The following is a 25,727-nucleotide window of genomic DNA, read 5'->3' on the forward strand; positions in this document are numbered from 1 at the left end:
TGCCCACTGTGTCCTACCTTATTTGTATGTTGTATGGAACCTTTGCCGAATCCATTAGGTAGGATGTGAGCCTGAGAGAGGTGACTACCCCCAGGCAGCAGTAAGTTGCAGATCAAAGCCTGCCTGCACATGGATGACAACACCATTTTCTGCTCAGATCTGTTGTCAGCACGCAGGCTCATGATCATCTGCAACCAATTTGGACTGGCCTTGGGAGCCAAGGTGAATCGAGGCAAGATTGAGGCCGTTTCCTTTTTGAACTGGGCCAACTAATCCTTTATCTCCTGCCAGGGAAGATTACCTGAAGGTGCTGGGAATGTGGTTTGGAGGGGCTGGGGTGTGTGCAAAAACTTGGGGGAAGTGTAGCACCAAGGTGAGATAGGAACTGGGCAGATTGGAGCACCACTCCCTATCCATTTCATCAGGTGAGGTACTCTTGGTAATGTAGTATTGTAGTATGTATTGCATGTCTGGTACATTCACAGAATGTGTGCCTTAGCAGTCACCCCAGCAATCCTCTATTTTGTCTGGAGGCCAAAGATAGATCATGTTCACAGGGACACCATGTACAAAGCTCTGGATAAAGGAGAGGGAATGGATGTAACCAATGCTTCCCTCATCCAGCTGACCCATGTGTGTGCATAGCTGTGTCAAGCTGTATATAGATCCACGGTATGCAAATACCAAATGTCACTGCCTACTGATGTTTGAATTGTCCCTGGAGATATGGACTGGGCCTTGGTCTCGTTGCCATGGAATGTTCCAAGTAGTTGGACTGTTTTGTATCATCTGTATCTCATGGAAAAATTTGCAAAGGAAAACACCTTTGACCACAAGTCTATCAGAAAATGGTCAGCACATTGCAGGAAAAGGAGAAAGTTGATCCTGTCGCATGGTTCCCTGAACAGACTGTCAAAGTCCCTTGACAGAATGCTATGCCTGAACTTTCCAACAAGCACCAAGATAGCTGGTGGTAAGAAGGGCACTACCTGTGAGATCTGTCATGTGTACCCTGACTCTGAGCCATTGCACATCACCCCAGGTGATGGGTAAAGGGGTGGACAGAAGGACAGAGAATGTCACACATCTTTTTCTGGAATGTATCTATGATATGAAGGTCTGGAGAGAGTTTTTGGTTTTTGTCGAGGTTCATCCCAAGCAGCTCTGTGACGCAAGACTCTGTTCTATCAGCTATTCTCCAGAATGCACATTGGGATAATACTGACTGTGCATGGAGGGCCATCAACTCCGTGAAATATACTCTTTGGTCTGCCCAAAACTAGTTGGTCTTCTAGTGTAGAGTTGACCTTAACAGAGTGTTACAGACTGGCATGTGCCAAGGCCCAAGACTATATGCTGAGGGGTGCACTGAAACTCGAGGCACCTGCTTGCCCCAGCAGTGCAGGAAGTTCACCATCTAAGATCTTTCTGCCAAAGTATAATGACTGTCTGTTCAGTTGCCAGAAAGACCCTCTTGTTACCTCAAAATTAATGTAAATAGTTTCATGTGTGAGTAGAATAGGTCTTTGTTATGCAACTGGAGGGAAGCTCCGAGGAATGTCAAATTCCAATATGATGTTTGCTTTTTTTTTGCAAAGACTGTACAGAACTGTTATAGGACCCTTTGTCTATACTTCTCGATGATTTTTTTAAAGAAATAAAGTATATTTTTTCAATAAAACAAACTAGGGCTCCAGACTTTCTGGAAGATTTACATAGAATACAAGAGTAGAGCGGTGACGTTGAACTTGTACAAGACACTTGTTAGACCTCAGCCAAAGTATTGTGGGTTTCACATTATAGGGACGATGTTTATGAACTGGAGAGAGAGCAGAAGCAATGAGACTAGTTCCAGGAATGAAAAATATCAGCCATGAAGTTGGATTGAATATATTGGAACTGTTCTCCCTTGAGAGATGGTTGGGAAAAGATCTGGTTGAGAGTTTCAAAATCATTGGTGAGCTAGACACGGTAGATAGGGTGAAGCTGTTTCTACCTGTAAGAGAAACAAGAATGAGAGCGAACATAAGCTTAAAGTGATGTGTAAATGATTCAAAAGTGATTTGTGAAAAGAACATGTGCACATGTTGAGTAGTTATGGTTTGGAATGTATTGCTTGGAAGTGTGCTGCAGGCAGGTTCGATTGGGCCATTTGAGGGGGCATTGGATGGATCTTTTGGATAGTAATGGTGTGCAGGAATATGGGAAGAAGGCAGGAGCTGATAATAGAGTTGGTACAGGCACAATGAGCCGAATTACTTCCTTCTGCACTGTGAATCTGTGAATTGTTTGAAATAGCAAGTCAATTTATGCAAACTTTAATATTCTGGTGCATGGTTTATGATGCATGAGCCACTATAGAATGAGATAGTCAAGAATTTAAAAGATGCTATTTGTAAGATGCCATGTCAATTTCATGTGAAATCACAACTGGGTGTGACATAGTGTTAAGGATTTAGATGGAGAGAAATTTAAGTGTGTACAAGAAAATTTTCTGATTCAGTATGTGGATGTGCCAACTAGATAAGGTGCAGAACTTGAACTTGACCTACTCTTGGAAAATAAGGCAGGGGAGGTGAATGAGGTGTCAATGAGGAAGCGCTTTGGGGTCGGTGACTATAATTCTATTAGTTTTAAAATAGTGATGGAAAAAGTTGAAGTTCCAAATTGGAGAAAGGCCAATTTTGACAGTATTAGGCAAGAACTTTCAAAAGCTGATTGGGGCAGATGTTCACTGGTAAAGGGACGGCTGGAAAATGGGAAGCCTTCAGAAATGAGAACGTGAGTTCAGAGACTGTGTATTCCTGTTCGGGTGAAAGGAAAGGCTGCTAGGCATAGGGAATGCTGGATGACTAAAGAAATTGAAGGTTTGTTCAAGAAAAAGAAGAAAACATATGTCAGGTATAGACAGGATAGATCGAGTGAATCCTTAGAGTATAAAGACAGTAGAAGTATTATGAAGAGGGAAATCAGGAGGGCAAAAAGGGGACATGAGATAGCTTTTGCAAATAGAGTTAAGGAGAATCCAAAGGATTTTTACAAATACATTTAAGGACAAAAGGGTAACTAGGGAGAGAATAGGGCCCCTCAAAGATTAGCAAGGCGACCTTTGTGTGGAGCCGCAGGAGATGGGGGAGGTCCTAAACAAGTATTTTGCATATTATTTACTGTGGGGGATAAAAAAGATATGGAAGACATAGAATTTAGATTAGACTTACAGTGTGGAAACAGGCCCTTCGGCCCAACAAGTCCACACCGACCCGCCGAAGCGCAACCCACCCATACCCCCACATTCACCCCTTACCTAACACTACGGGCAATTTAGCATGGCCAATTCACCTGACCCGCACATCTTTGGACTGTGGGAGGAAACCGGAGCACCCGGAGGAAACCCACGCAGACACGGGGAGAATGTGCAAACTCCACACAGTCTGTCACCTGAGTCGGGAATTGAACCCGGGTCTCAGGTGCTGTGAGGCAGCAGTGCTAACCACTGTGCCACCGTGCCGCCCACGTGCCACCGTGCCGCCCACTATGCTGTAGGGAAATAGATGGTGACACCTTGAAAAATGTCCATATTAGAGAGGAGAAAGTGCTGGATGTCTTGAAATGCATAAGTGGATAATTCCCCAGGACCTGATCAGGTGTATCCTCAAAGTCTGTGGGAAGCCAGGCAATTGATTGCTGGGCCTCTTACTGAGCTATTTGTATCATCGATAATCACAAGTGAGGTGCTGGAAGGCTGAAGATTGGCTAACATGGTACCACTGTTGAAGAAGGGTGGTAAGGTCAAGCTAGGGAACTATAGACCAGTAAGCTTGACATTGGTGGTGGGCAAGTTGTTGGAGGGAATTCTGAGGGACAGGATGTACATGTATATGGAAAGGCAAGGACTGATTAGGGATAGTCAGCATGGCTTTGTGCGTGAGGAGATTCTGTCTCACAAACTTGATTGAGTTTTTTTTTTGAAGAAGTAACAAAGAGGATTGATGAGGGCAGGGTGGTAGATGTGATCTATATGGACTTCACTAAGGCATTCGACATGATTCCCTATGGGAGACCGGTGAGCAAGGTTAGAGCTCATGGAATACAGGGAGAACTAACCATTTGGATACAGAACTGGCTCAAAGGTAGAAGACAGGGTAGTGTTAGAGGATTGGTTTTCAGACTGGCGGCCTGTGACCAGTGGAGTGCCACAAGGATCGGTGCTGGGTCCACTACTTTTCATCATTTTATATAAATGATTTGGATGTGAGCATAAGAGGTATAGTTAGTAAGTTTGTAGATGATAACCAAAATTGAGGTGTAGTGGACAGTGAAGAAGGTTACCTCAGATTACAACAGGGCCAATGGGCTGAGAAGTGACAGATGGAGTTTAATTTAGATAAATGCAATATGCTGCATTTTGGGAAAGCAAATCTTAGCAGGACTTATACACTTAATGGTAAGGTCCGAGGGAGTGTTGCTGAACAAAGACACCTTAGTGTGCAGGTTTATAGCTCCTTGAAAGTGAATTCGCAGCTAGGTAGGATAGTCAAGATTCACATATGAAAGACCAGGTAAAAATGGTAGCTTTTCTTCCCACAACGAGGTTGGTGAGCCAATTGAATTTTAAAACAATTGTTGATAATTCTCAAGGTCACCATTGCTGTCTTTGCATGTTTCAAATTTATGAATTGGATTTTAAATTTCATCAGCTGCCATTGCAGGATTCCAAGCCTGAGTCTCTGGATTGCTAACCCGCATTTCCTCGAGTCATTCTGAAGTTATAATTTTATTCATTCAATACTTTGCTCCCTCAGTAGCGAATGAGGTCAGAGCTTGGAAAATCAATTGATTTGAAGTTGGATCCAAAGGTATCATGATCAGTATTTGGAGTTCACGATTTCCTTTGCACAGGACAATGCATTAACCAGTTGGTTTGTGCCGCAATTCAAAGCTAATTGGAATGTTTTTTTCAGATTTCTCTTAAACTGAAGAGTCTTCAGGTGTCTAAACAAAAAGGACAGCTATTGAGCTGTATTTGTTCAGATGGAAGTTGGAAGCATAAAACTTCAACCTTGAATCCTGTGTTATTAATCATTTCTGATGGTTCTGCCTGAATCATAATTCAATGTTAATTGGAATGCTTTTTCAGATTTCTCTTAAACTAAAAAAATCTTTAGGTGACAAAACAAAAATGAGGAAAATGTACTTTTTCCTTGACTATTAGAAACCAAACTAACTTTTCGTTAGTTTTTTTGACCAGTGTGGAGTAGCACACTGTTTATCTTTGCTTCTTTATGTTAAAGGAGGTTGTTCACTGGAAGAATGAAGATTTTACAGAAACAATTGCAACAAATCCTGATGATTGTATTATTTTCTTGTGTAAAACGTTAGAAGTACATGGAGGAAAAAAGATGTATTCCTAAATCTTGGATAGTTGTCAGACTATGTCATGCTGTTCATTTCTGAGTCCCAAAGAGGGTGATATTTGTCTAATGATTCAAGCTGTCTTTCATCTTTTGAGGGGGGGTGGGTGCGAAAGACCCGAAGTTTTATTAACAACACAACAGTGGCCATCAATTTCATGTCAATGATGAGGAGGTTGTCCTTACTCAGAATGAAACTCCAATTTAATGATTAAATTTTACAGAGCATTTTCATTCATACTCAGTGATTATGGGTAAACTCTGCTTCCATTACTGCAAATTAACTCTATCTACAGCAGGGATATTTACAGCTGTTAACATGCATTTGGTCATGTTTGTTTGCTTGTAACATACCAGAATTGATATGCTTAATGAGTGTTTTCACTGCCGTGACTCAATAGTGCAGTGCAACGATTCAGCAAGAACCATCAAAAATGATTAATAGTATAGGATACAAGGGTGAAGTTTTATGCTTCCAACATCTATCTGAACAATAACAGCTCGATAGCTGTCCTTTTTGTTTTGTCATCTGAAGACTCTTTCTTTAGTTTCTCCCCAAATATAAATCATAGAAGCTTTTGGAAGGATGTGTTTAAGCTGTGAACTTTGGTAATAGAATTGGAAAGTGTCACACATTTTACTATCTCCTCTGAGTGTAGAACATTTAGAAGTAGTGAATAATACAATAAGTGAAAATGTAAATAGTAACTTGTGACTAAAAGATGGAATATCATTTTTTGTGTCAGTGCCTTGTATTTGCAAATCTGGAATTTGGGAATGCATCCAAAGTGCTCGACTGGCATTGCATGGACTGTTAAGTGTAAGAACACAAGAAGATAGAGGAGAGGCAAGACTTGGGGTACTTTGCAGCATTCTTCTGATACACATGCATTATGCAGAATTTTTTTTTTGAAACTTGATCTTTTCTGTGGGAGTTGCACTTTGGTTCCACTAGCACCATTCCTTTGCATGAGCTTGTCAGACTCGATGATTAATGTTCCATTGTGCAGCAATAGCACTCCCAAGGTGCAACCTTCAGATTTAAACAGGTCTCTTGCAGCGGGAGTCTCAGTTGGTGTTCAAATCAGTGAAGTTCACTGACTGACTGGCAGAGAAAAAAAATCCACATTCGTATAGTCTAACCTCCTCTGACACAACTTTCTCAGCAAGCATTTGAAAAAGCAAGGTCAGGCAGTAGCAAGGAGTGCAGTGTTTTCTGTCCTTGTCATCATCTCCATTTCTTTGCTACTGTTTCAGACTACCTTGTTTCCAAAGATGTTTCACAGGACTCTGCTTTGGGTTCCTTTCCTGTTTGTGGTTTTCATTAATGATTTAAATATGGAAAGGCATGATTGGAAGTTTTCAGACAATACAAAACCCAGCTGGATAGTTGGTGGTAAAGAAGGATGGCTATCCACTGCAGGATGATATCAATGGTTTGATTAGAGTGGAAAGGTGGCAAATGGAATTCAACCTGAAGAAATATGAGGTTATTCATTTGGGCAGGGCAAACAAAATGAGAATACATAATAAGCAGTTGGGTATTGAGAGGCACAGAACAGAGGAGTCCAAGAGGTAACTTAATTACAGTGTAGTGGAGAGGTCAGTTGAATGGTAGAAGGATTAGAGGGGGCATAAGGGAAATCATTCTCACCCAGTGGGTGGTGGGTGTCTGGCATTTTCTGCCCAAATGGTGGTTGAAGAGGAAACCCTTGCTCACTGAAGAGAAACCTTGGGTCTTGTACCTGAATCTAGAAAACTGTGGACCAAGTGCTGGAATGTGCATTTAGAATGTTGGGGAGATGGAGGGGGTGTTCCACTTTGTTAAACCAGAAGAGAGATGGTGTCCTGAATGGCTTCTTTCCATGCTGTATCTTTTCTGTAGGTCTTCTGAACTGCAGGCAAATATTTTAGCTCTCTATCCTATTGATCTCCCAGTTTCACCACTGACAACCATGCCTTGCTTCACCTCAGCTTTCTTCTTAAGGAATTCCCTCCTTAAGTTGCTTTGTTTTACCAGTTATGTTTATTTTAACTTTTAACTTAGCCTTTTGATCACTCTTCCATTGGTTTATGTGGAAGCAGGGTATACAGATAGGAGATTATAAGCTTAGGGCAGTTGCAATGGTGGAGGGAAGACCTTAAGAGGAAATTACTAAGTAATTTCTAACACCGAGCATAAATCTCTTAGATTTGTTGACAGTGCTGAGATTAGGCTTGAAGGAAAAAAGCTTACACTCTGATTTCTCCCAGGCTTGTATTATTGGAGAAACTGAAATGATTCAAAGAAATATTTAAGAGGGGAGGAGGGCTGAGGCAAGAATTCAAAGCCGAGTCAAGAACAATTACCCCAGTAGGTAGGGGAAGCAGCCTGTTTAAAAACAAATAGGTGCATAAGTGTGAAGGAAGTGTAAGGCTGTTCACGGAGGCAGAATTGAATGGATCATTGTTTTATTCGGGGTCAGGCAAGGAAAGATCAGACAAAGATTTACAAAAATGCTGCAAACTTGAGATTGGGTGGAGGAAATTACAGTAAGTGCAGAGAAAGTATATTTAGGAGGTTGGCTGTTGTTTAAGCTAATGGTACTTTTTGGCTGCAGGCAAAAAGAACAGTTTTTTTGTTATGCATTGATTGCAAGATGTAGATCTGAACACTGAGTCCTGAACTAAAGTTGTTGCTGCTGAGAGAAGGACTGAGGACATGTATGTCATGGTACATGGCAAAGTGAATGGATGGATTAGACAAAGTGACAAGGATAGATATCAGAAAAGCTGGTGTCAATGATTAGAGGTGGATCACAAAGGAAAATGTTTAGAATTTCAATGGAAATCGTGTGTAATGATTTGACCTGCAGACAAGAATCTATTTATGTTCTGTCAAATATGGGCTTATCAGTATTCAGGTAAGCAAACTTAAACTCAACTTCTGCTAATTTTGTTATTGGATGAATGCCAAGGAATGGTAGAATTTCTGCAACAGTAATTCTTCAAATTAAAGAAACAATGTGTTTTAAATGGAGAGTCATGTCATGATGGGTGTATATAGCAGAGATGTTTTCTGTAGTTTTATGGGAACTTGTTTGGTATTATTATACATTGACTGACTGACTGACTGACTGGTATATTGTTGATCTTTTGATGTTACTAAGCAGGAATATTAATTTGTAAGATCCTTCTCTCCCAGTTTCTGCACTTCAGACAAGTCCTCTAATCCCACTTTGTTAACCTGATATTTAAAACCACTGGGAATGTCAAATCGTGATTAACTGAAGGTCTTTAATCTTTTTATTTAAAAAAAAGAAACACCATGAATTTTTGTTTTGTGTAGTTTGGGTGGCAAGTAATCAAACGCAGAGATCGAAGTTAACCTTATAGCTCCAACAATCACATAGCCCCAACAATCACCGTATCAAACAAAAACTTAGCATAGTTTCTACCCTTTATATTTCTTCTTCCCAGCCACACCTTGCCAAAAAATAAGTAAAGATGCATACTTCTGGGAAAAGTGTTTTTGTGTAAATGATCATTAGTTTTCTTGGTTGTGTAGATGTTTATTTAGCAGTTTTTTAAAAAGAAGCTTTCCATTTGCTTTTCCCAGCTTAACAAATATTAAAGAAAGGATCTTATTGCATTCCTGAGTGAGTTATAGCCACTAGTGTTACATTGATAAGTACAGTTGCCAGTTTCCAAACAAAAGTGCTGACAGTGGTTGAGAAGAATATTGGTTCAGCAGTAATACTACATCCAGCTAATACAATTGTGGTTGGATGTTTTTCTAAGCCCTGCAAGTTTAATTAAGGAGTTCATCTGAAAGGTGGCACCTCCAAGTGTGTATCATTCTAACGATAATGTTTTACAGCATAAGCTGAGATTGCACCTTCAAATCTGTAATCGGTGTCAATTTGGAATCTTCTGCTTTGAATGTGAGAAGTTGAAAATATTTGACATTTGAATGTTTTGAAAAGTGGCTGTCTTTTATTCTCAGACATTATTGACATACTTTTACATTTAAATAAGTCTGCCTGTCGGTCTGTCTGGGCACCGAATTGTAAATACAGGAGAACCTCGATTATCCAAACGTGATGGGCGGGCACTATTTCGTTCGGATAATCGATTATTTGGTTAATCGATTTTAAATGCCTTTAGTCGGGCTCAGAGTTTTTAAAGGCTGCTCCTCGTTCAGGAGACAAGGCAGCACAGTGTGCGAGACCCTGCCCCCAGAACTGTCTCCGGGGCAGCTGGACTGTACACCAATATCAAGACTGTTGCTGCCTTTGTGGGGTGAGTCTGCAAATACAGCACACGTGCACACACGCGCACGCATGCGCACAAAGCCACCACTCTCGCACATCTTTTTACTGCAACTTTTTGACAGGTTAGACCGTTGCCCTGTGCAGGACAATGTTGGAGAGATTATCTGGGGATGGGGGTTTTAGGGTCACCTCTGTGTCGAACTCCAGGGAAAGTGTGGGAAGAGAGGGAGGGTGGGCAGTCAGTCATTTGGAGAAGGTGCCTGTTTAATTGCTGTAAACAAAAGACGTGATCACTGTTGGAAACACGTATTTGATGTAATGTTTCTATCATGACCTCTAGATTTTCGGATAATCGGTATTTGGATAATAGAGGTTCCACTGTATGTGGTTCTCTTGGCTTATACCTGACATTTTATCTTCTGTTTACAATAAGAAGAATATAATTGGTATGTTCCATTATAGATTATCTTGTCTTTTCTAGATGAGGTGAATTTCCTGCTGTGAAAATTAACTGAAATTGCCTGTACGCATGTAAGACTTGCTTAGAGTGTTGTCTTTCTAGGATTTACGACCAGAACTTTAAAGGTTTTAGTTTCTAAGTGGTTGACAATACTTTGCATTGAAGATGATCAGCTTGGTCTAGCACATCAACTAAGGTAACAAGTGAATTCAGTATTGAGAGATGTATTTAGTGTTCACAAATAATGATTCCTTGCATTCTAGTGTCATTTAATCTGAAACATCATCTGTCTGTTTAGGTGGATTTTATAAGGTCCTTTCTTTCAGCCAATAATAAAACTTTATTGTTTTAGGATGTGAAATAAATACAAAAGATTCCAAGTCACTTCATAGGAACATCCTAAGGCAAAATTTGCAACCAAGACTTGTTCTAACAAACTATTTTATTCTTCGGGTGTGTGCCTGTTGTTGGCATGACGATCATTTGTTGTTCATCCTTAATAACATGGTGAAAGTGGTAAGCTGCCTTTGAATGACATTAAAAATCACACAGCACCTGGTTTATAGTCCAACAGGTTTATTTGGAAGTACAAGCTGCAATGTGTTATGATATTTTTTTTAACTTTTTTGTCTACTGCAGTCCAACGCTGTCAACTCCACTTCTTGAATGAATTCAGTCCTTGGGGTATAGGTAAATCCATAATACTATTTGAAAGTACCAGGATTTTGATCCAGCAACTCTTAGAAATGTATTTCCAGGTCAGAATGATGTGTGTGGCTTGAAAGAGAGCTTATAGATGTGTGGTGTTCTTATGCATCTGCTGCCCTACCCTTTCTATGTGATAGAAGTCATGAATTTCGAAGGGGCTGTTCATGGAGCATTGGTGAGGTACAGTAGTGCTTCTTGTATATGGTACATACACTGGCAGTAGTATGTCAGTGTGAAGGGAGTGAATGTTGAAGGTGATGCACAGGATGTCAGTCAATTTGTCGCGGAATATATTGAGCTTCTTGAGTTGGAACTGCAGCCATCAAGAATGTTGTGCTGGAAAAGCACAGCCAGGCAGATGGCATCCAAGGAGCAGGAGAGTCAATGTTTCAAGCATAAGCTCCTCATCAGAAATGAGGGTGTGAACCAAGGGGGCTGACAGTTAAATGGGAGGAGGGCTGGAGGGGGAAAGTAGCTGAGAATTTGTTAGGTAGATGAAGGTAGGGGTGAAGGTGATAAGATGGAGCGGATAGGTGCTGCAGCCATCAAGCAAATGGAGAATATTCCATCACAATCCTGAATTGCACCTGTAGGTGGTGAACAGACATTGTGGGATTTGGGGGCAGGGGTTATTCATTGGTGGTGAGTTACTCACTGCAGAATTCCTGGCCTCGGGCCTGTTCTTGCTGCCACAGTATTAATATAATCGGTCCAGTTTCTGGTCAATAGTAATCCCTAGAATGTTGATAATTGGAGAATCAACAATGGAAATGCCTTTGAAAAATCAAAGGGAAATTCTCTTTCTTTTTGGAGGTGGTCATTGCATAGCACTTGTGTAGAACAAATGTTACTTGCCACTTGTCAGCCTAAGTCAAAATGTTGTGCAGGCTTTGCTGCCAATGGATACAGACTACTTCAGTAGCTGAGGAGATGCATCTGGTACAGTATACAAGATAATCATTCAAAAATGCTCTCCACTTTCTGACATTTTATGATGGAGGGAAGGGCATTAATGATGCGACTTAGATAAGTGGGCCACTAAGCTGAGGAATTTCTGCTAAGATTACTGGCCTCCATTAAGAACAACCATCTTCTTTATGTTGGATATGACTCCAGCAAGTGGAATTTTGCTCAAGTTCCTGAATGTCATACACATCCAAATGCTGCTTTTGATGTCAAGGGCAATCACTCTCCCCTCCTTGAGTTCAGCTCTTTGGTCCATGTTTGGACCAAGATCAGAATGAACTTGGTGGAACCCAAACTGAGCATTGGCAAGCAGATTGTTGCTACCTAAGAACCATACAAATACAGTGTCACTTTGTTGATCATAGGTGTGTAGTAGGCACCTCTGTGCCTTTTTGTGCTTCTTTTAGTGGTCAAAACATATCTGGACAATTTTTAGTATTTGATGAATGCCAGTGTTAAAGGTGTTGGGGTGAACACCTTTTACTGAGGCTAAGCTTATTTAGAATACAATTCTTTCGAATAGTTGCAAGGATGATGAATTTGAATTATGTGGAAAGATTGGAACTGTTTCTGTTAGAGAAAAGAAGGAAGAACAAAGGAGGAGGAATAAGCCTTTCAGTCCTTCAAGCTGCCTCCGCCATTATAGATCTAGGCCAATTATCAATCTCTCATAAATTTGCCATGAAATCCCCTTGGTGTCCTTATTGATCACCAGATTTCTAGATGCTATCTTGAATATACTCAATGATGAAATTCCAGTGGCCATCTGATGTGTAGAATTCCAAAGAATCAGTACTTTTTATTGAGTTATTAAAAAATCCTTCATGAAGTGAAGGCGTCCTTGGCTTGGCAGCATTTATTACCCAAACCTAATTGCCTGAGAAGTCAACTGCATTGCTGTGGGTCTGGAGTCACATGTAGGCCAGGCCAGGTTAGAGTGGCAGTTTCCTTCCCTAGAGGGCATTTGGTTTTTCCAACAATCGACAATGGATTCATGGTCATCATTAGCCTCTTAATTCCAGATTTCTTTTTAATTAAATTCAAATTCTACCGACTGCCTTAACGGCATTCGAACCCGGGTGCCCAGAACTTTATTTGAGTTTCTGCCTTAATAGTCCAGCAATAATACCAGTAGGCCATTACCTCCCCAAGTAAAGAAATTCATCCTCATTGCAGCTCTAACTAGCTTCCTCCCTGCAGATGGAAGTACCCTTCTTGTATCTCCTCTGTCTGTCCCTTTTTTAGGAATTTCATATGTTTCACTGAAATCACCTCTCATCCTTCTAATCTCTAGAGAATATAAACCCAGTGTTTTCATCCTTTTCTATTAGGACAGTGTATCCTAAGAATTTTTCTGCTGCAACAGTACATCTTTATTTGGGCAAAGGCATCAAAACTGTACAGTATATTTGAGGTGCACTCTCTCTCTCTCCAAGAGTCTATACAATTGAAGCACACATCTTCACTTCTATACTCCAGTACTGTTCTGATAAAAGCCACGGTCTGAGAAAATAATCCCCCTCAAGTGGTTTCTTATTTTTAAAGTGACATCCTAGCTCCAAATTTACCTAAAAGTGTAAATGTCTTCTCCATATCTGGGTCAGCATGGACAAGATGGCCAAATGGCCCCTTTCTGTGCTGTATCATTTCTATGGTCTGTCTCCCTATCAAGCACCCTCTGGATCTTGACTTTCAATCATGTTGTCTCTTACCTTTCCAAACCTCACTGAATGCAAAGTGGGTCTGTCCAACACTTCTTCAGAAGACAACCCGCCTATTCCAAATATTAATACAGAATTATTCTGTCTTGTGACACTTGCCTGCGTATTGGTGTTTTGTTTCTTGTGTCTTTCACTTTCCTCTACAACCTTACAACAATTCTCATAACCAACTGAATTCCATTTCTGGCTTCCATTCTCCTGGTTTAAATACTCCCCAAAAAACACTAGTAAATCTCCCCTTGAGGATATTTAGTCCCAGTCCTGCTAATGCATAACTCATTACACAATTTTCAACTGCCTAAGAAATCTAAAACCTTTAACCTACACCATTTCTCCAGCCATGTGTTCATTTGTTCTATCTTCCTTTTTCTGTACTCAGCACCTGGTCCTGGATCTAACCCTGAGATGATTGCATTAGAGGTCTTGCTTTTCAGTACTTGGCTACTCCCTAAACTCTTCATTCAGTCACCTCATCGTCCCTCTTCAGCTATGAGCAGTGACCTCTGGGTGTTCACTCTTCCTAAAAACATTTATCCTACAGCTGCTCATTGAAAAGAGATGGAATAGATGTATGTAAAATCATAAGAGATGTGGGCAGAGTAGATGAGGAAGAAAACTTCAGTTGGAAGAATTGAGAATAAGAGGGCACAAATTTAAAGAAATTGATTTTCACAAAACATTGACAACAGTGATTACAATCTGGAATATGTTGACTCAGGTATTTAAAAGGGAATTATATTATTACCTGAAAAGGAAAAGCATGCAGGATTATGGGAAATGGTGGAGGACTGGCACCAAGTAAATTAGACAGCCAGCAAATATAATGGGTCTGATTGTCCTCCTATTTACTGTAAGCATTCTCTGACCCTGTGGAGCACTCAACTAGTTTTCACATTTACTTCATTCCATTTCACTTGTCATTATTAGAAAAAGAATCATTGCTTTAAAAAATGCAAATTATTGATCCTAGTTTGTAGCTATTTTTATTCATTTAATTTTCACAACACACATTCCAATGCCTTTCACCAACATTTTGAGATGAGCTGAATCTATTATTAGCTGTGGACAGATTATACAGAAACCAAAGAAAAATCCCCTCCATTTCCCTTTTTCTTTATAATCCATTGTGATGTTTCCAGCTGAGATGAGTTGTGGGGAAATTCCTATGTTTGTTGGGAGAACTCATTGGTTAAATGTAGAAATGTTTTTTTGTGGTTGATTGCTCAGTTATTAAGCAAATGATCTGGGTGGATCCAAGCTACACAGTTCATTAAAAACCCAGGACCACTCCCTGAAGTGAGATGTTTCAACCCCCTTTATTAGCACCACTGTAAGGTTAGAATCACTTTCCTACACTACGATGAGAAACAGAGTGCAATAGTTAAATGAATGAGTATGCCCAAAGAGGATGGAACAGCAATGTTAGTGAGGGAACTTGGTGGTGTGTGAAAGCTGGGGTATTTTATGTGTACACAATCCAGCTGTTCTGAGAAGCAGTCACCTCGTCTGCACTTCATTTCCCCAATGTAGAAGGAGACCTAGAGTTCCCTACAATCCTGTGGAGAAAGAAATCTGTCATACTAATCTGATGTAGCCTACATGTGTCTTCAGATCCTCAGTAATGTGGTTGACTCTGAAATGGCCCATCAAGTCATTCAATTCAAGAGCATTTAAGGGTGACAAATGCTGGCCTGGCCAGCAATGCATGCATCCATGGAAAAAAATAAAGAAGAAAACATTATGATTCATGTACCAGGACACTGATCCCTCTGTACATCTGAGTTATATTTAAATAGTATACTGCTTTTTCATTCTTCGGCCATAGAACATAGAATATTACAGCGCAGTACAGACCCTTCACCCCTTGATGTTGGTTCCACAGGTTGGTGCAATCTGAAGGCCATCTATCCTACACTATTCCATTTTCATCCATATGGTTTTCTGTTGACCATTTAAATGCCCTTAAAGTTGGCAAGTCTACTACTGTTGCAGGCAGTGCATTCTGTGCCCCTCCTACTCTGAGTAAAGAAACTACCTCTGACATTTGTCCTATATCTATTGCCCCTCAATTTAATGCTCTGTCCCCATGTGCTAACCATCACCATCTGAAGAAAAAGGCTCTCACTGTCCATCCTATCCAACCCTCTGATTATCTTATGTCTCAATTAAGTCACCTCTCAACATTGTCTATAATGAAAACAGCCTCAAGTCCCTCAGCTTTTCATCAAAGGACCTTCCCTTCATACTAGGCAACATCTGTAGTGGATAAGTTAATATTTTCCCATATCATAGTCTACTTGCCAATTGTTTTTTTTTGTCCACTAACCACCTTAAACTGCCTATATCCTTTTGCAATCATCTTATGTCCACTTCATAAACTACTTTCTTATGTATCTTTCTGTCATCAGCAAATGTATTAAACATACTGAAATAACTCCAGAGGCCAATATCCCATCTCCCAGTCACACTTTGTTTAGTACTTGACACTAGTCTGGCTTCCTCAGAGCCGGCTCTCTGAGTGAACAGATCCTCTGATACTCCTGTTTATTTTTTTTTTCTTTTCTTATTTCTTTTTCGTTTTCTTCAGGAGTGCGCTTATCTCTTAACACCACTGAAATAACTCCACCGAAACTGGTATCCCTCACCAAGTCACCCTTTGTGGAAAGTCCTTCGTACTGACACTCCCTCAGAGCCAGCTTTCAGAGTGAACAGAGTATTTGACATTCTGGTTTATTATTTTTTTCCTCGCTTAATTACCCCCACACTACCGCCTACACTCTTGTTTATATCTGTCTGTCAGGGCACCCTAATTGGGGCTGTTAATTTGGTCCAGTCAGGGAACCCATACTCTATGGAGTCCACCTGATTGATCTCGTTAAAATCACTACATACACATTCAGTTCCTGAGGGCCTTGCGGCACAGTGGTATTGTCCTTGCCTCTGGACCAGAAGGTTTGGGTTCAATGTGTTTCTATATATCTGAACAAGTTGATTTGAAATACGTATATTCAGTCCTTTCATCCAATTTGTTCATATAGACTGTAAATACAGTTCAACCTCAGTTATCTGAACGTTGATTATCCAAATTTTGGATTATCAGAACAATATCTCAAGGTCACGGTACTTGGGTAAACAGTGTTATCTGAACATTCGATTATCCGAACAAAATACTCCCCGCCTGTGTCATCTGGATAATTGAGGTTGCCCTGTAGTTCAATCAACACAGGCATAATCATAAGGCAAAGAATATAGATAAATATACTTTTTTCCCCCTTTTTGTTAAAATTATTGATACCGGACAGACTTTACCGACAGACTTTCCTAACTTCAGTCGGGTGATCAGGCCAATACAAAGTTGCAGTACTTCAGTTTCCTTTGACAAGGATTGTTTCATATTCTGCTATGGGAGCACACAATGTGTGACTGGCCTGCAAATATGTCACTCTCACTATCTCTGACCATGTCTGTCTAATTTCTGAATTGGTCAACTTATCTTAAAAAAACGAAAAGAACTACAGATGTTGGAAATCAGGAACAAAAACAGAAATTGATGGAAAACCTCAACAGGACTGGCAGTATCTGTGGAGAGAAGTCAGACTTAATGTTGTGGGTCCAGTGACCCTTCCTCAGAACCCTCCTTGGTTAATTTATTTGCTGGGTTGTTCGTAATGGATTCTGTGTGGATAGTGTCCTCGGGTAGTCAAAGGAACAATGTTTCTTTTGCAGTGCAGTTCCTTATCTGACTTGGTACAATTGTCTACTATCTGTCTTGATCTTTTGTGATGTCAGAAAGTTAGAGGTGTTGCTGAGTTCACTGCAGAATATCTTGTTTGATGATCATGCAAAACATGGATTTGGCTGTAGCAAATTGCTATTGTGAACTTATCCTTTGAAATCCAGTCTTAATCATAAGTAATTTCTTGATTAATTACAACTTGCTGTGTGCTATTTGGTGAATTGTCTGGCTGATCACTATGTATATGTTGACCCTTAAATAATGCATGCAGGTTTTTTTTATTCATATACATGATTATAAGGTGCAAAGTGTGAAATGGTTTCTGCATATAAATATTAGTATGAAATGGCATCCTGCCCCTGAGAGTCTACTGCAGTGATTATAATATAATAAACTGTACCTGATCAAGTCACACTAAAATCTATTGTTTGCGGCGGCTATACAATCATTTGAAAACAGTGATACTAGATTATCTGCTCAGAATATTGCTTGAACAAGTACTTTCTGATTTGGAGGGAGATGATTACATGTGCTGAATAAATTTAACTGTATTGTCAAACAACTTCAACCTAATGACCATTTGGCCCAAGCCTTTCTGAGGAATATCAAATTTAATTCTATTTGTTGGTAGTACATTCAGTAGAACTATTTCAATTCCAGATTGAAATATTGGAATACTTCCAAGATATTTTGCAAGTCAACCTATCCTGTACAATTACCATCAATAATGCAGACATTTGTGTAGTGATGCTTTTAGATTTCTGCTTCTTGTATCTTGTCTACAAAGTGTGCTGTAATCACATGGTGGTAATAAAAGTGGGCAGGTCATTTCTGTTACCATGATTATTTGAATTATTAAAAATCTCACCTTTTGAAAAAAAGTAGTCATCCATCTTCAACATTTTATGGGGTACTTTGTGCTCAAATTTTTTGTGCTTTAAGCGTCACTGTAATCAGTAAGTCTTTAAAAATAGTTTCAATATGGCCGCATAATTGTCAGTGAAACAACTCATTGCACTACAAACATTACTTTGTGCCTAGGCAAATCTCCATGCAGCAATGATCCGTCATTCCTGACTTTCCTCTCCCCTCTTTCTGCCTTAAAAGTGCTAAAAATGCTTCATATAAATCGTTTCAATATTTTGTTTTCCTTTTTTTTTAAACCCCAAAGGGAAAGGAACAGTCTGATGAAGGAAGCAGAGGTTTTGCACAGAGCCAGATTTTCCCATATAATCCAAATTTATGGTATTTGCAATGAACCTGAATTTATGGGGATTGTCACAGAATACATGAGCAATGGGTCTTTGGACCAACTTCTTTATCAGGTAATGTGATTGATTTATAAATGTTGCTATCCTTGTTTAAAGCCAAAATACTGTGAATGCTTAAAATCTGAAACAAATACGCAGAATGCTAGAGAAACTCAACTGGTCTGGCAGCATCTGTGGAGAGAGAAACAGAGTTATGATCTCTCTCTCTCTCTCTCTCTCTCTCTCTCTCTCTCTCTCTCTCCAGTTACTACCAGACCTTCTGAGTTTCTCCAGCATTCTTTTTATATTTTGCTATCCTCATTACTTTTCACACATTGTTACAAGGAATTTAGTGAACAAACACCTCTTCATGACCTCCAGGAAGCCACGAAGCAATTTACAGCCAATTTTAAACTTTTAAAATGCAGTCGTGCAAATTCAGAAGTGTGTAAACTTATTAAATCAGTACAACATAATCTGCTAATTTATGAGAAATTTGGCATTTAATCTTTTTTAATCAGAAGTGAATTTAAATATTGGCTATTGAATGTTTGTATCTAATTTATTTAATCTTGTGACTGGATTATCACTTGCTGTTAACTAAATGAATGGCCGAATTAATTAGTTCATTAGGTAATCTTTCTCTTTAGACTATCTGCCTTTAATCTTTTTTAGAATTCTTCTGGATTCTAAATTTGTGTAATCTTTTGATTGATTGACTACCATAAAATCTCTTCATAACAACAAAAAAAGCTACCAAAATTTCATTTTGATAGAGCACCTAAATGTAAAACATAGGGACTATGAAAATCTAGATGCTATAACAGACTGAGCAACTGTTAGCAGAGGATTGAGTATCCTCCTCCTCTATACCACACTGTTCAATTTATTATGGGGAGTGTTCAAGTGTATGCTGGATAACTTGTAGAGGAAATACACTTCTATACTCCTCCTTTATTGGCTGGAATTTGAAAACAAATTGTATATCAGCCCTTTTTGACAAATGCAAAAATGAGAAATACAAGCGAAGAACAGAGTCAGCCATTCAATCCCGCAAGCCTGAAAAGTACTTGGAATAACTCCTGTGTACCAGCAACAATGAATCTTGGAGGTGCAATACATACCTATGTTAATCAATATTGAATAATCTTTCAACTGTATATTTACGATCAAACATTTTAATACTTAGATGCTGTGAAGGTGCGCTAACTATTAACAGGCTTCCCTGTTTAAACTTCTGGTGTTAGATTCTGTACAGGCAATTGAATAATAAATTAGTTTTGCAGATTAGTTCTGGTCTAATACAGACTTGTACATTTCCTGATGCAGAAAGATATATATCCAACACTTCCTTGGTCACTGAGACTTCGCATATTGTATGAAATTGCACTGGGAGTGAATTTTCTTCACAACATGAACCCACCATTACTGCATCATGATCTGAAGGCACAAAATATTCTGCTGGATGGTGAATTTCATGTAAAGGTAAGAAATTACTATTTAATTGAAATTTAGTACTGTGCAGTAATAATTAATACTTCATTGTGATTTCCTTACCAAATGATGAGGGTATTTTAGTAACTTTCAAATATTTAGATTTATTTATTTTTACCAATGGTGGTAGTAGTTTACGTATCCTCATCTATCCCTTTTCGATCATTAGTTTGTTTCTGGGTAGCAGCGTGTACTGATTTGGTCCAGAGTCACTAGATTAACCAAGCTTGCAACATCCTGCACTTTCCAATTGGGCTGGTTGACTAAAATCATAAATCCTGCTACGTTTGCTTTTCCCCGAAGGGTATTCTTGAGGGATGAATTTTTGGACTAACCCCACTCAAAGCTAGGACAAGGGTTCACAATTACCACTGTGGTGTTGTCAGTAGAGAGATGTTGATCCTCACACCAGTTTGGGGGAGGCTGGGACAATGGTCCTTTGTGCCTTCCAAATGGAGGCTAACTGAAATGCTCAGTAAGGGCTGATTAAAGATGGAGTGTAAAACTTTGAAGGGGACGCACTGTCTGCTGCTGATTGGCTGAAGGGGAGCGGGTGCAGATTGGAGAGTGAGTATAGCTGTCCTGAGGAATTTCCCTGACTCCCTAAGATGGCCAGAGGAACAAAAGGAAGGGTTACTAGTTGTTGAAGCATTGTACAGGTAATGTGCAGTGTGGACAATGTTTGGATATTGCATGGGTTTGGCATCCCCTGTTTTCATGGGGGCATTGGAGTAAAGCTAAGGCTGGCAATAAAACTGGTATCCACCAGCCTAAAAGGGACAAAGCAACAGATGCTGGAAGCACAACTTGGACTTCTTGTCTGCAGCAATGAAGACCTATATCTTCAATAAGGGCAGATGTCTGGGCAGCGGGAGGATATGGGAGAAGAGATAGACACAGCAAACAGTAGACCTACACTGTATGAAACTGAATAGACTGAGATCCACTGCTGCAGGAACCTGCATCACTCCAAGCAGATGCTGTCATCCACAGGCTCTCATCTCTCCAAGTTGGTCACCATACTTTGCCAGTGGCCATCAGAAGTGGCCTTGAATGTCTCTGCTTCAGATTCCTTCCAACAATCAGCTGTGAGCTTCAGTGGCATCTCGTAAATACGTACCCTTTTTTTTGCTGGTCACCGATACGGTCTTTGTCAAAGCTGGACAGTGCATCAAGGTCACAACAAAAGTAGTTTCACAGGGACAGAGGACATTGGGTTTGGAACTATTGTTGACTTCCACCCGATGCAGGGCAATCGTCAATTGCATCAGTGTCATCGACAGTAAGGCATCCCACTCTGCCAATGCGTAACTGGGCTGCAACACAACAAGAACTTGCTCTACGTTTCTGTTCGCCCACCTAGAAGTGTCATGAACCATTTATCTTCCACCAGTACTAGTTGCCTTAGATGTTTACTCCAAGTGGATGGATCCTAGAGGACAAGGGATTGCTTACACTTTTACCGGAGCACCAGATAGAGACACAGAGGTGACACAAAAGAATGGACTACTCATTAGCGTAATGGTTGAAAAGGCCACTGGGTTTCTCAAGATGTGTTTCTGATGAATGGGCTGATTGGATGGTGCCCAGTGATGCCTTCCTGCAAGGATCTTGTTCATTGTGCTGCTCGGTGTTTAGTTCTTCACAACATTGTTACACAGAGGTGTGTACACACTTTAAGGTCGTGAACACTCTGGACAAGAGTGAGTGGGAGAAAATGGAGAGTCAATGAGGAGCCTTGGTTTCATGACAACATGGCCAAGCATGGCACCAGGCATGAGGGTCTCACGAGGCTGTCATGAATTTTGTGTTGCCTGATTCAGTCAAGGCTCGGTTGAAACCTTTGACACAGGTTGTGTGGCACGGATTGGAAAGGATTTGAGAAACCTGTGCTTCCAGATGCAAAGATGACACAAGCTGGGTCACCTTTCCAATGAAGGAAGCGTATCTGTCCAGAGGTTTAACCTCCCCTTTACCCATTTCACCACATTGTACCAGCTTTTCTGTCACTATCTCAGACATCTGGCTTGGAATCAATGTCTATTGTTTTCCTCTTTTTCTTTAGATAGTGTGTGGAGATGGCAAGAACACACACTAATATATGACCTGTTGACATTATCCTACCAGCTGCAATATCAGATCAGGTTATTATCAATTAATTGTTGGATAGCTTTGTCCCACATTCTAGGTCTCTGACTCTGCTGTGATCTCAAACATTGCCCTAATGCAGTGGAAAACATCAGTGTAATCACACCAGCAAGCAGCCTTCTTCATGGTTGCTGTGGGCATGATACATCAGTCCTACACTTTTTCTCTCCTGGCTCTATTTTACACCCAACTGGTCTAATTGGTCATGGAACTTGTCTCCATATCCAATAAGGTCCAGACTACATGAAACTTGGAACTTTTAAGCAATTTCTTATCCAAAGTGGCTTTCTGACCTGAAAATAAAACAGTTTCACATTTCCCGCCTCCATTGTGAAAATGCTGTTACCTTTGCTCTTTTGACCATTTTCATTTTTAAATGATTCACCTATTTCCCAACATCACTGTGATGAGCCAAATATGATTGTGCAATAGGTGCTGTGCAAACATGAGTAATTTGGGTTAATGGTCTGCAAAGATGAGGTTAAGTTTTATGTTATGATCTCATTTGTGAATTTATTCTTGTTTCTGCCTGATGTGTTATTTCTTGTGATGAATTTAAGGTGAACATTCTAATTTAGTTTTTCACTAATCAACGTAATAGTGGGAAATTCCACACATCCACACCCCTCCCCCACCTCCCCCTCCACCAAACAACATATGGCATTAACTTTGGAAGAATGCAGTGAGTTGTCCGGTGAGGACCTTACTGAAATCTAGATCTTAAGGTCCCATTTTCCACTTAGGTATTGGATGGCGAGACATGATGTTTGCTCGTGACGGGGGTGAGGGCTAATTTCATGCATTGCTCTACCCAGCCCATGTTTTCTAGATTCAGCTTTCACTAGTAAGGTCCACATTTTAAATCTTCAAGAATTTCCATGGTATGGTCCTTTCCTTCGTTTCTTTTGAACAGAAAGCGAATTCTCACTAGCATCCAATTTGGTTGTTAACACAAATCAGTCCTGTTCCGCTTTATCACAGAAGTATCTTCTTTGTCTCTATTGAGGTTCAAAATTCTGTGCATAAAATGACATGGTTACCTTCATGGCAGCATTTGACTGTGTAAGAAACTCTAGTAGGTTTTCGGTCATTGGGAACCAAAGGAAACTGCTCCATTAGCTGAAGTCATATATGCATAATATTCAAGGTCATTACCAACATTAAAACCCCAACCGTTGATCAGAAACGGTTGGGTGACATAATGCCTCAGTGGTTAGCACTGCAGCCTCACAGTGCCAGAGGCCACGGGTTCGCTTCCAGCCTCGGGCAACTGTCTGTGTGGAGTTTGCACTTTGTGCGGGTTTCCTCTGGGCGCTCCAGTTTCCTCCCACAATCCAAAGATGTGGATGTTAAGTGAACTGGCCATGTTAAATTGCCCATAGTGTTCGGTGGTATGCAGACTAGGTGGTTAACAAGGGGGTAGATTTGGGAGGGATACTCTTCGGAGGGTCAGTGTGGACTTGTTGGGTCAAAGGGCCTTTTTCCATACTGTAGGAATTCTATAATTTAAAAAATTCGATAACCTGAAGTGGACCAGTTACATAAAACACTGTGTGGTCACAGACCTAGAATCCTGTGGCAAATATATTTGCTCCCAACTTGCCAAGTCCTGTCCACCATCTCCAAGGCATAAGTCAGGAATGTGAGGTGATGCAGTCTATTTGCCTGTATGAATGTGACTCAAAAATGGGTCCAGCCGCCCATCAGTGGACAGGATAAAATAGTCCACTTGATTGGCACCCATCCACTACCTTCAACATTCACCCATTTTACTACTGATGTAACTTGCTTGAACGGGGTGCCATCCACAAGGTGTCATGCAGCAACTTGTGACAACACCTTGCAAATCACAGCCTTACTTCTAGAAGGACAAACCTTTCAGCTGCAAGAGAAGCATTCCCTTCTAAGTCACACACAGTCTTTTATTTGGAAATGTATCACTGTTCCTTTTATCATTGTTGAATAATAATTCAAGACTCCTGTAACAACTCTGAGGGAGTCTTTAGCACATGGACTGCAGCCATTCAAGAAAATAGTGCATACTCTCCAAAACAATTGAGATTGGGTGTTGGTACTGCTGATAAGGCCAGCTTTCAACGTCCCATTAATGAATGGACTTAAAAAAATAATTGTTCACCGAAATGGCTTTTTAGTTTCCTTCATATCCCTTTTTCGGTGCTGTGATGTCCCCATGCTCTTAAATCATGTCACAAGTTCACCTTGTGGTTTTCTTCCATTTAAATAATGATTTGATTTCCGTGATTTAAAATGGCAGCATATTTGGTTAGCTGAGTTCAGAGATGAATGTGTGTTCTTTGTTTAGATTGCAGACTTTGGGATGTCAAAATGGCGACGTTTAACCATGAGTAAATCTTCAGGCCTTAAATCTCCCACAGCAGGAGGAACTGTTATCTACATGGCTCCAGAGCAGTATGAGCCGAACAAAGCAAAGCGTGCAGATGTGAAACATGACATGTACAGGTACGGTTAGATGATTTCTTAAAACTTGGGAACTGAACAAAATATTTGTTTTGAATGGTTCACTCATTATTGTTACCTGCATAAGACCAGAGGATTTCAAAATTTGGTGTGTGGTTCATTTTGTTATAGTTCACATCCTCCTAATATTAGGTCAGTTTTGGATAGTATTGATTTAACATTTTAATACCACCACATTCTGGTGTGAGGCATTTATTTTCTTGGAAAGAATTTGCTCGCAGATAGTTTGCCATTTGGAGGCAACTAAGTTATTGTTCATGCCTTCTGACATTTTGTTTGTAATATGATGCATGGGTTTGACTAAGTCACCCCTCTCTCATTCTGCACTGACAATAAAGATTTGGTAAAAATGTTAAATTGAATCGTGCTGTCAACATATTGTAAGCATGATCCAAGCCATTGAGGCTCTTGGTAAAACCATTCAGAATGTACCAATGCAAAAACCATGACTTATTGAAATCTCCAGCACCAGACTGTAATATTGATGTTAAGATAGAAGGAGGTCCACATTGTTCACTGCGTGGCAGTCAAACTACAGTGGGGAAAGGTCAGAGTGAATCTTCAAAGTTCTTCTGTTTTTTTTTCTCTCTCTCTACTCCATGCGGACCAATAGATCAAGGTGTACACCCCTCCGACCATTTTCAAGCAGTTCTTCGTTTCTCTCATTCTAGTCTTATGGAATCACAAGCTATGACTAGTCACAAAGGAGTCCAATCATCTCCAGTCAGCAGCCAACTCACCCTGGAACCCCCTTCTCTCAAAGACTAATTGACCATTCCTAAAGGCTACAATGTGCTTGTGTATCAAAGGAAGAATAATTCTGGTATGGTTACAGCATGGAGCAGGCTAGCAGACTATGGTCAGGAAATAATGCTCTGTGAATTTTTGGCTTGGAACTAGGTACAGACGTGATAGCCTGAATGTTCTCCTTCTGTCCTGTAACAGTACTGAGATTCTGTTTAGCCCTCTGCAAGAGCATCATAGCTCCTCCCAGTGGACTCCTTAATTCACACCAATACTTCAATGATTTACTACTTCAGTGTTTATCCAATTCCTTTTTAACCCATGGTTTCACTCACCT

The 25,727-nt window shown here is 40.2% G+C and overlaps 1 protein-coding gene across 1 annotated transcript in view; it reads left to right on the top strand.

Moving 5' to 3' along the window:
• Positions 1–25,727, top strand: part of ripk2 (receptor-interacting serine-threonine kinase 2) — a 50,626-nt gene that overhangs the window by 1,022 nt on the left and 23,877 nt on the right. Inside the window, exons 2-4 of the mRNA XM_060823646.1 lie at positions 18,427–18,580; positions 19,835–19,990; positions 24,471–24,628. Coding sequence (XP_060679629.1) covers positions 18,427–18,580; positions 19,835–19,990; positions 24,471–24,628 — 468 coding nt within the window. The remainder of the gene's footprint in view (positions 1–18,426; positions 18,581–19,834; positions 19,991–24,470; positions 24,629–25,727) is intronic.

Source organism: Hemiscyllium ocellatum, chromosome 4 (genome assembly GCF_020745735.1).
Source record: "Hemiscyllium ocellatum isolate sHemOce1 chromosome 4, sHemOce1.pat.X.cur, whole genome shotgun sequence".
In the NCBI taxonomy this organism is placed as follows: domain Eukaryota; kingdom Metazoa; phylum Chordata; class Chondrichthyes; order Orectolobiformes; family Hemiscylliidae; genus Hemiscyllium; species Hemiscyllium ocellatum.